Source organism: Microtus oregoni, unplaced genomic scaffold, assembly GCF_018167655.1.
Source record: "Microtus oregoni isolate MIOR12 unplaced genomic scaffold, Mior012 000022F_ref0000154, whole genome shotgun sequence".
Classification (NCBI taxonomy): domain Eukaryota; kingdom Metazoa; phylum Chordata; class Mammalia; order Rodentia; family Cricetidae; genus Microtus; species Microtus oregoni.
The window spans coordinates 4,604,283-4,616,534 of record NW_024543081.1 but is presented as its reverse complement, the minus strand read 5'-3'; the positions used below and the strand labels follow the sequence as shown (position 1 = coordinate 4,616,534).

At 55.6% G+C, this 12,252-nt stretch overlaps 1 protein-coding gene across 1 annotated transcript; it reads left to right on the top strand.

Moving 5' to 3' along the window:
- The first annotated feature begins 984 nt into the window (after window positions 1–984).
- Window positions 985–11,759, top strand: Panx2 (pannexin 2). The gene is made up of 3 exons (XM_041672403.1): window positions 985–1,573; window positions 8,479–9,942; window positions 10,399–11,759. The coding sequence occupies exons 1-3, from the start codon at window positions 1,348–1,350 to the stop codon at window positions 10,740–10,742; spliced, it is 2,034 nt and encodes a 677-aa protein (XP_041528337.1). The 5' UTR covers window positions 985–1,347; the 3' UTR covers window positions 10,743–11,759.
- Window positions 11,760–12,252: the final 493 nt, after the last annotated feature.

The window sequence follows — 12,252 nt, the reverse complement described above, 5'->3', positions numbered from 1 at the left end:
CAAGGAGGGTGCAGGGAATGCTCAGAGGCCTCAAAATGACTGTATGAGAAACCTGGGGTGATGACTTGTCGTAGTAACTGGGGCATCTCCGTGCAGCCAGGAATGGGGAGTGAGATGCGGTTAACATCAGCAGGGAGTAAGGCGAAAATAAAATCTGTGGAAGCAGCAATGCGTCCTTCACAGGTACGGGTCAGAGTCGCACCACAGAGGGGACAGTTGCCCCCTCCAGGTTCTGATTTAGTCGGTGGAGATCTTTCCAGATAGCTAATGGATAGTTACTGAAGTTACTGCTTTCAGGGACACCCAGAGACAAGAAAGATGATGATGGATACTGAGCCAAGGCCACAGAAGTTTGTGTACAGTAGCTCCTGAGGACGGCACACGTGGGTGGCCCAGGGTGTCAGATGACAGCGTGATGGCAGGAAGCCCCCACGAGCTGGCACAACTCCATGAATGTAATTGTGGGTGAAGTAGCTGGGTGCTGGGTTAGCAAGTAAGCATGCATATCCGCAGGAGGTGACAGGGTAACGTCCCATCACAGCGGTTAACTGAGCGCCCCTGGGTTCAGGGACATGGCTGCGGTAAAGAGGCATCTGGGAGGGAGCCTTGGAGAGGACGCCCCACATTTTTGTGCAGGCTCTAGCCTGGGAAAAGAGGTTCGGGTTTTCTTGCCCATGTCTGCAACACCTCACAGGGCAGCCTCTGCACTCATGAGGGACCCAGGGTCGAGTGAGGAACAAGAGAGCTGAGGTGTAGAACTAGAAACCCAAACCTCAGGCCACCAGGCAAGATCTAACCCCACAGTGGGCGATCCGTCCCTTTCAGTGCCCAGGGCTAGAGGAGCCGGTGTTTGGCCCAACCCTGACGCTAGAGGTTGGTCACTATGAACTCCGTTCTTTCATTTAATTTTTTTAAATTTTTTATTTAATTTTTTTTTTTTGCAAAGTCATCGCCAACGCCGCAGCTACGTGTTGGGGGGGGGGGCCACTGGGGGCGGAGCCACGCCGCGGAGTTGCCGCAGGTAAACAGCCCCCCTCCCCGGCGGGAGCGGGCCCCGCGGCCCAGGCAGGAGAGCCGCCGCCGCCCCCGGGAGGCACGCAGGGCGCGGGCCGGCTACAGCGCACAGAGGGGGCGGCGGCGGCCCGGTGCCCTGGCAGCCCGACCCCTCCTCGCGGGGCGGCAGACCCCCGAGCCCCGCGGCATCCCCGCTGACATCCCCCTTCCGGCGCCCCGCGCCCTGCGCCCCCACGGTCTCAGTCCCCGTCGCCCCCCGCCGCCGCCCCCTCCGGCGCGCGGCCCCGCCCGCGCCCCCCGCCCGTACCCCGCCGGGCCGCGCCCCCGCCCCCCATGCACCACCTCCTGGAGCAGTCGGCGGACATGGCGACCGCGCTGCTGGCGGGCGAGAAGCTGAGGGAGCTGATCCTGCCTGGCTCGCAGGACGACAAGGCGGGCGCGCTGGCCGCACTGCTGCTGCAGCTCAAGCTGGAACTGCCGTTCGACCGCGTGGTCACCATCGGCACCGTGCTGGTACCCATCCTGCTGGTCACCCTGGTCTTCACCAAGAACTTCGCAGGTGAGGCAGGGCGCGCGACCGCAGGTGTTTAGCGCCCAGCGCTCCTAGCGCGCTCGCGCTCAGCGCCAGGCTGCTAGCTCCAGCTGGACCGCACCCACCTAGCCAGGCGGTGAGGCATTGCCCTCGGGTCTCATCCCAGACCTTGGGCAGCACCTCAGTCTGGCATGAGGGGTTGAAGGGAGACAGGGCCTCCTGGAGAGCCCTCCTCTGTTTTATTGTTGTTTTGGCTTTGCATTCCTTCAGCCTCAAGCCATGAGTCATTGGGACCTGGGGTCTGAATTGTAGAATGTCACAGTGTGGACTGAGACTTGGAGGAGTAGCCAATGAAGAGAAGGATGTTGTAAGTGTTGAGAGCCTTGAGAGCCACTGCCCAGGGATAGTGAAAATCTCATGATGCTTCACGGGATTCACCGGGCGGATAGTATAGGAAAGTGAGGGTACTCCTGAGGAGCTCTGAAGTACCCCCCTCCAAAGGTTTTCTGCAGAAGAGGCCAGACATGGCTGACCCTGGAGGACATCAAGCAATGATGGCCCAAGAGGTCCACCCTTGGCTGGCAAAGGCGATGTAGGTGGAAGCTGGGGCAGGTCAGGAAAGAGGCTGAAGTGTTAGGTCAGGGGGGCCTGGTGTAAGAGGGAGCATGTGGGTGCAACTGTGGTCATACCCAGGAAAGTGCCCGTGCATGGTGGGCCCTGCCTAAGGTGACAAGACCAGAACAGAACCAGTGAGCCAACGGGAGGCACTAAGGGAGCTGCCTTCTGGTTTCACACATAGACCGGAAATAGCAGCTCCCACCTGGGGCTGAGCTGAGGCAAGGACTCAAGCCTAGGTATCCACATACACGGGGCTAATGTGTGGCCCAGAGGTGCCAGTTTCATAGCAGGAGGAAGGCAGCCAGGGCTCTAGAGTTCCTCTGGAGGGGCAAGTCGCTCTGCCCTCTGCAGCTCCTGGGCAACCAGAGCAGGTATTTTGATACCCATTTCTCCACCGTCCTCCACAGGTGCCTTACCTTTCAGGAAACTCCAGGACCTAGAGATGTCCAACCTGAGAGGAGGCGTCCTTCAGACTGCTTAACACTGCCTCAAGGGTGGAGGAAGTTCTCCTGATCTCCATCCTTGTACACCAAAGGCTCTGACACTCAGGATTAGATGTCCCCATAAGCAAGACAGAAGAATGAGGGCACAGTGGGGCCTCCCATCACACCCAGGTGTGTGCATAAAGGGGCCTTTGGCCGAGCTGGTCACAATGCCGGCCTTGGGTGGCTGGCTTACAACAACAGACATGTGCCTCGCAGTTCTGGGGGCCAGAAGCCCAAAATCCAGGTGTGGGCAGGGCTGAGTTCTCTCTGGATGCCCTAGAGATGACAAGGACCCTTTCTTCCTGATTAGCTGGTAGCTGCAGACCATCCCTGGTATTCCTTGGCCTGTCGCTGTATCACCTGAGCTTCATGTCTGCCCGCTATTGGGGATTTCCCCATGTCTGCTTCCCTCCCTTGAGTTACCAGGATACCGTACTGTTGGGGTTACTCTACTTCACTCTCAACTACATCTGCACAGACTCTCTGTCAGTCCACAGGTACAGGCTAGGAGTTCATCAGATACTTGGGACCACAGCTCTCCTTATAACACACACAGTAGGGTAACTTCAGATGTGCAGATATACTTGGACTGGGCCATTTTTGGTGAATCCCTTGATATGAGCCCTACCCTCCGACATTGCCAACCCGGCTTGTCACCTGTGAGGACACTGAACACCCTGCATCTAGTTGGGTCTGGAACCATCAGGATGTCCCCAGAGCCAGCTCTGACCCTGGACCTGTTCCTTCAAACCTCCTGTGCTTTCTCTCAGAAATGCATGTGCCCTTCTGAGGCCCACATGTCTAAGCCTATCTACCCATGCTAAACTAGTTCTACCACAAGTATGAGGAGGGGTCCTGGCCCGCTGCAGCATAGACAAGCAGCTATACTTGACCAGTAATCCTGCTCTTTTCCTAGGATAGAGAAACTGAACAACCAGCCTTCATCCTGCCCTTTGCTCTCTCTGACCTCCTGCACAATTTTGAAGCATTGACTGCTTCTCTTGCCTTTGATTGATATTCAGAACAGTACAGTAGCTTCTTGTGGCTCTTCACCATCCTTTTGCCCCACAGAGTCTAGAAGCATCCAGGGACCTCAGACACAAGAGAACCGAGTCTGGGGGAAGGGTGACTTAATGGTTCCTTCTCCCAAGGCCCATCAGAGTGTGGGAACCTCTCGGTGAGAACATTGGAGAACGTAGGACAGGGGCATACTCAGGACCCTGTGCCAGGGCTCTGACTGGGGCTTTCCTGAAGGATTTTGGACTTCCGGCCTCCAGATCTGTGAGGTACATGTCTGCTGTTTTAAGCCACCACCCCCCACTGCTAGTACTGTGACCAGTATGACCAACGGTCCCTCCATTTTTTTTTATGCATACACCCGGATTCTGCCTATGGGGGCATTCAATCCTGAACATCAGCGGAGGGTGCCATGTGGATACCCTCTTGGGAGGAGTCCGTTCTCCTTGTCGTGGGTTCCACTGTGCTAAAATGAATTTCCTTGAGCTCAGTGCTGCTGGTCCTCACCCAACAGACCTGGAGGTAGAGCTCACAGTGGAGGGGCAGCCCTGGAAAATCTCAGAGGACTCCTGTCTGGAGAGCAGCTGGTGAAGGGACCAGAACTGCTGTGAAGTAGCTCCGCTGCCGCTCAGGCAGGAGCTCAGGCAGGAGTGGGGGGCCCATACACAAAGTCCAGAAGTGGGGGTGGGGGAGGAAGGAGGCAAAGAGTCACCAGACTGCTCAGACCCAGACTGAGAGGTCAAATAATCAGGTCCCAGGGACTTGGGGGGACTTTTGGATATCGCCTAGGTGTGACCATCCAGCTCACACAAGTGGGATGTCACCCTGTATGTGTCTCATTCTTAGTATTCTTCTTTAAAATAGGACAACTGAAAATACCCTATACCCACAAACACAGGTGAGTCCTGACCTGGCCTCTGGACTTTCCCTGGGCACCCAGCAAGATGGATCTCATAGGGGGCCTGTGGGGTGGAGGCACTCAGACACTGGCCCCCGAAAGTCAACCCTTTCTGTCCCAGGTATGGGAAGGTCTGCAGCACTCAGAAGTATCCGCCCATAGCACTGCAGGGAGTGCTAGGATAGAGTACTACCCCACCTACACACACAGATGAGGCAGTCAGCCTGCCAGAAGCCAGGGCCACCTGTTATCTGCCCACATCAGAGCACTTGCTTCACGTGCTGGAGTTCGTAGGTTGACCCCCGGCACCTCACACACACCAAAAGGCAAACAAACGACTCTGGTGAGACAAGATGCTTGCCCCAAACCTAGCAGCTTGAGTTTGATCCCTAGAACCCACGGGGTAGGAGGAGAGAACCAATTCCATCAGTTGTCCCCTGACCTCTGCACATATGCCATGGCACACAAAACGCCCACATACATACTCATAAACACACACACGTTTAAAAATTAAGGAAAACGGTTGTCTTACATTTCTGCAGCAGTGAGCATTACTGCAGGCAGGGCCAGTCTTTCTGGAGATTCCAGCGGCAAGCTCATTCCCACCTTCAGGACCTAACTACATCATGTCATTTGGCTCAGGCCTTCTCTACCCACCCCTGCCTGCCTTTGAAAGGACTCTTGCGATTCCATTGTCCCACTCAGGTCATCCAGGATCATCTCCCATAAAGTCCTTAATCCCTGCTGTAGAGCCATTCTTGCTACACAAAGCGACACAGTCACAAGGCCCCGAAATCACGATACGGTCATCTTGGGAGCTGTCGTTCCACCATGAAGGAGTTTGGAAAGGCTTTGTACCTGTCCTGGGGTTGGGGGAGCTGAGAGGACAGTGGTAGCTATGAGCTGGCCAGAGGCAGCAGCCTCAGCAGAACCAGGGGTCCCCTGAAAGATTTTCTTCCTTCCATAAGTGACAGAGGCATAAGTGAGCTGGGTTGTAAGTAGGCTGGACCCCAGGAGTGGGCTGGAGCTGTGTCTAGGGCTCAAGTGCAGCCCAACCATGTCTGTGCTCATACTATTTAGACCTGCTTTTCTGGAGGCTCCAACGTGCACTCAGTGCTCTGTAGTTACTGTGACTCCATGCCATTAAGGACGGGGTAGGCAGTATCAGTGCTGGACTGGCAAGCAGTTTCCTTGGCTAGGAGCCCCAGTGCACTCTCGTGAATAGCAGGGTGCCCAGGAGCCCAAGTATACACATTACCATGCTCTGGGGAAAGAATCCTTCAACAGCACTCTCCAGAGACATCCCTGTCTGCCTTAAAATGAACCAGCTTTTGTGTGTCTCCTCGGTGAGTGCCTGTACTTACCCAGGCAAGGCTCATCACCCCTGGGAAATCCCACGAGAGGGGCCTCAGTCAGAGAGCTCCGTGCAGCCACTGTAGTGTCTGGGTACCTGCCATCCTGCCCAGTTCAGGCCCAGCACAGTCCACAGCATCACCACCCTGTGGTACCCAGCCATGCTTAGACACCTGCACTCCTCTAGGTCCTTTGGTATCAGCTGTGCCATCAGAAGCACCACGTGCCTCTGTAGACACAGGCCAGCAAAGGAGGAGTTTGGCCCTACTGGATGTGCCCGTGGGAGTCAGGGGGTTTTTCCACTTGCTTGTCCAGCTTGCAGCTCGGCTGGCTGTAGGGATTGGCTTGATACAGGATGGGAGACAAATTTGCAGAGAGAAAACCACGCAACTTTCTGTGGCTTTAGGGATCAGCTGTAAGGACAAAATATATATATATATATATGTGTGTGTGTGAATAAAATTCCGTTTTTCCAACCAAGAGAGCTGATTCCTTTGCTTTCCCTGTTTGCTCTTCTCAGAGCCCAGCTCACCCTGCCCTGGACACCTGTCCTCCAGGACCTCAGGTTAAAGGGATCAACTTTCCCTGACTATCCATAGCCTCCTCTTCAGCCCCTGACCATGACTAGGTGCCCAGCTCTCATGTGGACATGACCTCAGCTTCAAGCAACCCCACTGCCTGACCATCTAAGCAAGGTTCACTCTGTCTAACTCACCCACACCTCTACTGGGGCCCTCCATACCTCTCAGGACCGTATGAGGAAGACCAGTGGCCACATTGGCCCTGCCTCTGGGGCTCTCCTTGACTGGGTTCTTATGTTCTGATAGTCCTTGAGCCCTAAGCTGCTTTGAGTCTTCATGATGTGTGGCAGTGTAGGTAGATGGATATACTCCCAAATGCTGACCAAGGTCATAGGCTAAACTAGAATGGGGCCAGGGCCCCTAAATGTTGGTACTACAAGAAGAACATGCAGCCAGTGGGGTCTCTGTCCCCCACCTCTTGGGCCCCTGAAAGCATTACCTGTGATTAATGTCCGTGTTGGTTATTTTTCTAGTTGCTGTGGCAGAAATGGCCTAACAGAGGAAGGATCTGGTCTGGTTCACAATCTCAGGGAATACATTCCAACATGGGGGAAAAGGCATATGGCTAGGGTGACTCCTGGTGTAGCTCATTCACATCGAGGTGCATAAAACCCCTGTGGTCTTCCCCCAGTTTCATGCTTCTAGCTAGACCCCACCTCCCAAAGATGCCACAAACCTACCAAAACAGTGCTACCCGATGGGCACAAATGTTCAAAGGCATGAGCCTATACAGAAAATTTCATATTCAAACTTGGGCCATGGGGGGCTCAAGACAGGGTTTCTCTGTGCAACAGCTCTGGCTGTCCTGGAACTCTCTTTGTAGACCAGGCTGACCTCCAACTCACAGAGATCCTCCTGCCTCTAGCTCCTAAGTGCTGGGGTTAAAGGTGTGCACTGACACCACTCAGCCATATTCAAACTCTTAAATTGGTCTTCCAGCTGGGCTGGGTCTCTGCCATCTCCCTATCTGCATTAGCTCAAGACTAGGTACAGACAGACTAGTCAATTAGATTGTGTTACTTCCTGATCTCAACACTGATGAAGGGCTTTAAGCCGGAGCAGGAGAGGCTTCTAACTGACCTGCCCTGGGTCAGGCTTGATGGTAAGAGCTGGCTAAGGAGGAATTGGCTTGGGTTTATGCCACAGGCGGCCATGGTCTGTACTTAGGGATCATGACCCAATCTCGTGGACTTTGAGCCTCCAAGTTTTCTGGAAGTGAATTACAAGCGTAAGATTGCAGCACAAGGCTGATCCTGGCCTGGTGCGAGCATGTGTACCTGCTTAAATGCAAACAGGCCCGGTTCGTTTTCAGTAGCAGATGCATGCAGCCACTGAGCGTCCCCTGTCCGTGTCCACCAGCATCCAGAGTTCCCACATTGCCCTTCCTCCAGGACAGGGGACTTGTGAGACCCTTTTCACCGGTCTTAGACAATCTTTTTTTCATGGAATTTGGACTTAATGTGACTGCCTCTGGCTAGAGAGGAGCATCCAGGCCACCAGTCCTGACAGTGCAAAGCCAGTGGCTGGGATTGGTTTTTGATCCTTATGGGATGCTGAAAGGGAAACCCTGGCTGCCAGCATGGCCTGTCATGATCCTCTCTATACCTTGGTTTGTCCTGTACATACAGTCTTTGTGGCCTTTCTAGACCAGCTCTGGTCAGTTCTTCAGTGCATACAAGCACTGGCTAACTACTTTGTAAGAACAGGAACTACACACACAACACAGCACTTGGGACACAGTGAGGGAAAACTGGCCTAAAGGGTGAGTCTGTTAGGAAACAACAGCCCTGGCATAAGGCAAGCAGCTCTATCGGTGGGGCTATAGAGTCCATGGACATGAGAGAGCCCAGCCACCGGCACAGGGGATAAGTCTGAGCAGAAATGGGATCGGGTCTATCTCATGCCCTTCCTCCCAAGACCTGGTCTTCCTCAGGCTACTCCCACCTCTTGCCCTAGCCCATGTCTCCTCTCTACCCTCAGAGGAACCAATTTACTGTTACACTCCGCACAACTTCACCCGTGACCAGGCGCTGTACGCCCGTGGCTACTGCTGGACAGAGCTGCGGGACGCGCTGCCCGGTGTGGATGCCAGCCTGTGGCCATCGCTGTTTGAGCACAAGTTCCTGCCCTACGCGCTGCTGGCCTTTGCCGCCATCATGTATGTACCCGCACTAGGCTGGGAGTTCCTGGCCTCCACGCGCCTCACCTCCGAGCTCAACTTCCTGCTTCAGGAGATCGACAACTGCTACCACCGAGCGGCTGAGGGCCGGGCCCCCAAGATTGAAAAGCAGATCCAGTCCAAGGGGCCGGGCATTACGGAGCGGGAGAAGCGAGAGATCATTGAAAATGCCGAGAAGGAGAAGAGCCCTGAACAGAATCTGTTTGAGAAGTACCTGGAGCGCCGGGGCCGCAGCAATTTCTTGGCCAAGCTGTACTTGGCACGGCATGTACTGATCCTGCTGCTCAGTGTAGTGCCCATCTCCTACCTATGCACCTACTATGCCACCCAAAAGCAGAATGAGTTCACTTGTGCCCTGGGTGCCTCACCTGACGGGCCAGTGGGTAGCCCTGGGCCCACGGTGCGTGTCAGCTGCAAGCTGCCATCGGTGCAACTGCAGCGGATCATTGCAGGTGTGGACATTGTCCTGCTCTGTTTCATGAACCTCATCATCCTAGTCAACCTCATCCACCTCTTCATCTTCCGCAAGAGCAACTTCATCTTTGACAAACTCCACAAGGTGGGCATCAAGACGCGCCGGCAGTGGCGGCGCTCACAGTTCTGCGACATCAACATCCTGGCCATGTTCTGCAACGAGAACCGTGACCACATCAAGTCGCTCAATCGGCTGGACTTCATCACCAACGAGAGTGACCTCATGTACGACAACGTGGTGCGGCAGCTGTTGGCAGCCTTGGCTCAGTCTAACCACGACACCACACCCACTGTGCGGGATTCAGGCATCCAGACTGTGGACCCCAGTATCAACCCTGCGGAGCCTGATGGCTCGGCTGAGCCACCTGTGGTCAAGCGGCCCCGTAAGAAAATGAAGTGGATCCCCACCAGCAACCCGCTGCCACAGCCCTTTAAGGAGCAGCTGGCCATTATGCGGGTGGAAAACAGCAAGGCCGAGAAGCCCAAGCCCGTACGCAGGAAGACAGCCACAGATACCCTTATTGCCCCGCTGCTGGATGCCGGTGCCCGGGCTGCCCACCACTACAAGGGTAGTGGAGGTGATCCAGGTCCCTCCCCTGCCCCACCTGCTGCCTCTGACAAGAAACATACTCGTCACTTCTCCTTGGATGTACATCCCTACATTCTAGGTACCAAGAAGGCCAAGACTGAAGCAGTTCCCCCTGCCCTACCAGCCTCCCGGAGCCAAGAAGGTGGCTTTCTGTCCCAGACCGAAGAATGTGGGCTGGGCCTGGCTGCAGCACCCACCAAAGGTAGGAAGCCAAGCAGGTGGGGAATGGGGCAGGACGGAGATTCCCAGGGAGCCCTGAGCAGTCCCTGTGTCTATGGCACAGGGCAGAAAGCACCAAAGAACAATGTAGATGAAGTGGCAACCAGGCTAACCAGCTGGTACATTGTTCCTAAGGTGAGGGGCAGGCCTCCCATAAGGCAGAGGATGAGGAGGAAGGCAGGACCGCAGTCACCAGGGAACATATCTTCTTTGGTCAATACGGGCTTCAGGCAGATGTGAGCCACTTCAGGGGGTGGGGGATGTTCTGCCAACTGCCCTGCTATTTCTAGACAGTGAGACTTAGCCAGGCAGGCTGCTAAAGTGCAAGGGTGCCTGCCATCCGTGGATGCTAGGGGCCCAGCAGGTCCCGTGGGTAGCACTGGGAGGGCTATAGGAATGAGCTAGATGGTAAAATGCCTGTGTTCCTGTCTGTTTGCAGATGCTCCGCCCCCCGAGAAGGAACTCCCATACCCCACAGAGCCTGCCCTGCCAGGGCTTCCATCTGGGGGCCCATTTCACGTCTGTTCACCCCCCGCGGCTCCTGCTGCCGCCCCCCTATCACCAGGCAGTCTGGGCAAGGCTGACCCCCTCACCATCCTGAGCCGAAATGCCACTCACCCCCTGCTCCACATCAGCACGCTGTACGAGGCCCGGGAAGAGGAAGATGGAGGTCCCTGTGCACCCTCAGACATGGGCGACCTCCTCACCATTCCCCCACCCCAGCAGATCCTCATCGCCACCTTCGAGGAGCCAAGGACAGTTGTGAGTACTGTGGAGTTTTGAGGGGCAGGGCCTCCCAGGCCGCCAAAAACTCTCTGCATGAGCCAGGGATGGCCCAGCTGAGCCTAGCCTTGAGTAGACCTGAACTCGGCTCACCCAGTACTGCCCACACCCCCAGCCTCCTGTCTGCATGCCACGGGGCCCAGCACTCCTTCCACCTGGCTCACCATGGCATCCACAGGTGCAGGCTGGGGCAAGAGCGCCAGGTAGGGGGTAGGATGCCCCCCCCAGCATCAGGCCCCCGTGCTGCGTACTGGGCCGCAAACAGGAGAGTTTATTTTTCTCGTGGGTTTTGTTGTGTGCTGAGACAGCTCAGCAGACCTAGTGAGGCCTCAACAGACCTAGTGTAAGGGAGATGCTAAGAAATGTGGCACTGGCCTCAGGACAGACCCCCCCAGGGGTCACTCATTTAAGGGCCTGGCCCCTGCAGAGGGACCTGATGCCTTCAGGTTGGGGAACCGAGGGCTGCCCCAGGTCCAAATCAACATGCACTTTCTCCTCATAGCCTGACACACACTTTATTTTACTATGATTACTGTAACTGACGAGCTTATTTATCATCAGGAGAATTAGGGTGCATTTCAAGCAAAGGATGGTGTGTGTGAGTAGCACACGCAGCGGTGGGTCAAGCGTGCGGGTCAGCAGGTGTGGGTATGAGCACCTGCCTGAGTGCCTGAGTTTGCCAGAGGGCACAGTGCCCACACGCAAGCAAGCTCATGAGCAAGTTAGGGGGCAAGCGTGGTGTGAGTGAGCCTGAGTGTGTGTGAGTGTGAGAATGGCACCCATGTGAGCGGTGGGTGAGAGCAGGCATAGGCACCAGGGTGCGAGTGAGGGAGGAAATACAACGCAATAACCACATCCCCCTCCCGGGTCCCCAGCTGCCGGCTGGGCTGCTTCCATGGGAGTCCAGGCCCCACTGGCCCCACCCCTATTACCTCAGCCACACGCCACGTGACGAAGTATTAACAAGGTAGCACTGAGCATATCAATAAATACTATTCTGATAACTCCCTGTGCTTTGAGGCCCTGCCTCCCTCTACTAGTGCTGCTTGCCCAGCCTGCAACACCCATCCGTACCGTGGCATCTCTTGGAGCCACTGGGAAATGGTGGGCAGGGCCAGGCAGCCCAAGATGCAAGAACTTCAGGCCTCCTCCCAGAAGTGTGAGGAGGGGGGACCATTGCTGGACTGTGGGGTTGTGGGAGGACAGAGATGAAGAGAGCTCTCTGGGGAAAAATATAGTGTCTTAGTCACTGTTCTGTGGCTGTGAAGAGACACCATGACCAAGGCAACTTAAAGAAGAAAGCATTTATTCGGGGGGGGGGGTCGGTTACAGCTTCAGAACAGCATGGTGGGGAGCTTAGCAGCAGGCAGGCATGGCACAGGAGCAGTAGCTGAGAGCGGCATCCTGATCTGCAGGCAGGAAGCAGGGAGAGAGTGGGTCTGGCTTTTGAAACCTCAAAGCCCACCCCAGTGACATACCTTCTCCAACAAGGCCGCATTTCCAAGTTCTT